The sequence below is a fragment of the Ostrinia furnacalis genome, unplaced genomic scaffold (genome assembly GCF_004193835.3).
Source record: "Ostrinia furnacalis isolate ACB-3 unplaced genomic scaffold, ASM419383v2 OfSCF0283, whole genome shotgun sequence".
In the NCBI taxonomy this organism is placed as follows: Eukaryota; Metazoa; Arthropoda; class Insecta; order Lepidoptera; family Crambidae; genus Ostrinia; species Ostrinia furnacalis.
In genome coordinates, this window is record NW_021130522.1 from 660,549 (window position 1) to 662,521 (window position 1,973).

At 43.6% G+C, this 1,973-nt stretch overlaps 1 protein-coding gene across 1 annotated transcript in view; it reads right to left on the bottom strand.

Annotated features, from left to right (window-relative positions):
- LOC114358312 (ionotropic receptor 75a) overlaps positions 1–1,692 on the bottom strand; it is a gene marked incomplete at its 5' end in the record, with an annotated part of 2,665 nt that extends 973 nt beyond the window's left edge. Inside the window, 3 exon segments of the mRNA XM_028312246.1 lie at positions 288–559; positions 917–1,128; positions 1,466–1,692. Coding sequence (XP_028168047.1) covers positions 288–559; positions 917–1,128; positions 1,466–1,692 — 711 coding nt within the window.
- Positions 1,693–1,973: the final 281 nt, after the last annotated feature.

A 1,973-nucleotide genomic window follows, 5' to 3' on the forward strand; every position in this document is an offset into this window, starting at 1 on the left:
GAGCGTGCATGAAACAAAACTAGATACTGGTCTGGTCATTTCTGCGCCCTGTGCCTGGGCACCGCTGGCACCGCCCTAGTTACGGCACTGAGGCGGAGGTGTTCGGGTGGAGTGCTAGAGAGTCGCATTCCAGCGTGGTGCGCATTAGCTCGATTGGGTTGTATGTTATCATAACGCGGTTGCTGATACTACGCGTATCTAGAGAATGTTGGAGATGAACTAATTAGAAACACTCTGCTGGATGAACACCACTAAATTCGTTATGATCCTTATGAACATGGTCTTACCCGTAAGTGAAATGTTCCTTATAAGGCGACGCCTTCCTAACGACCATGCCCATTTTCTGCGGAGGGTACAATAACACCTCATGAGCCTCACAGATCTCCCTCTCCGTGAAGGTTTTTCTCATGATCCTGTACGCCACCACGCTATCAACGTGGAACGCGAAGCCTCCTTGCTTCACCAGGCTCATGCCGTATTCGGGCGAGTAGAAGTTGTACTGGTGCTTCGGAGCAATCTTCTTGTGGTACATTCTTAGGGCTACAGGATCCGTCGTACGCTAAAAAAATATTTTGAAATAGTGAGGCATACGATGATTTTTACTTGGTTAGCAATAGCTGAATTAAAGTCCAAACATGTGAATTTGATGGTATTCTAAGGCAGTTCATCTGGATTGGACTAGTCATTTTCAACAGACTGCAAAAAGGAGGTTCTCAGTTTGATATGTTTTCCGCAGTTATCTCGCGTTTGGTTGAACCGATTTTGATGTGGTTTTCATTAAAGTCTATCAGTCTGATCTGGTTACATTTTTCCAGAGTCTATCAGTGATTTAATTTTTCCAGCCATCAATGCTCCTTTATTAACTACCTACCTAGTTCATTTCTGAATAATGTACCTAACTAATAATAAAAAGCACCTTAAAGTAATCCTTAGTATACAGAACGTTTTCGGCGCCAGCCTTCAGGTTACTCTGCAGTAAATCCTCCAGGGTCCTGATGTTCTTAGGCGGCTCCCGAAGCAGCGTGGACACCACTGTCGCGTTGTAGTACTGGTACAACGTCACGGCGTACACAAACGTTACGATCACCACTATCTTCACCGATGTGGAACTTCTGTTTACTGTCATCCCTTGTAACAAAGACAATTTTATTGCAAAAATTCATGTTACCCTACTATAACTTTGAGAGCAAGTGTGATTGTGTTCTCCAGTCGATGAAGCACGATGTCGTGCGCTGCGCGCCCAAACAACTGCACGCAGGAAGATTTGATGAATGCTACTGGCAACGCCACTCTTGTAGCAGAGTTTTGGGCTGCCACTGTGCGTTTGTTGTCGACACAAGAAGATAATGTATCTAAAATGCCAGCCATTAAAGTCATTCTACTTGTTTGCCTGGGTGATATCAAAACTATGATTATATAAGGCAATTTAGGTTTTAAAAGTACCCATTAATAGCGTTCAAATTACCTTGTTGGCAAATAGCACTCCACGCAAAAAGCAAAGCCAAACTGAATGATGAGTCCGTGCTTTTTTCGTGGGACTGCGTTACTTTCGTCTTCAGCATCAGACATAGGATGACTCCAGAGAATATGAGCATCGCCAGAATGCAGTACCAGACTTTGGCCGTAAGAGGGCGCGTGTAGATCGTGTAGTAACCGCCAGGGTGCTTCGGGTGGCGGAGGATGAAGCATTGTCTAAGAATAAGCAAAATTTTTTTCATAAAAACCGACGGCGCTTTATAATGTAGAGTCAAGCTAATAAGGAATCAGGAGCTGTGAAAAAGATGTTTAGCGACACAACATACGATGATCTCTGGGGTACTAGGTACGGTAGGTAGGTACCTACATTACCTAGTCTGAATTACTAAACACAAAAAAAGTCTATTTATTATCCTCCACACCACTTTTGGTGGAATCTGGGTTTAAGTTTAATCACGGAGAAGTCCATTTACTGCTAATACTTGTAGGTACTTTGT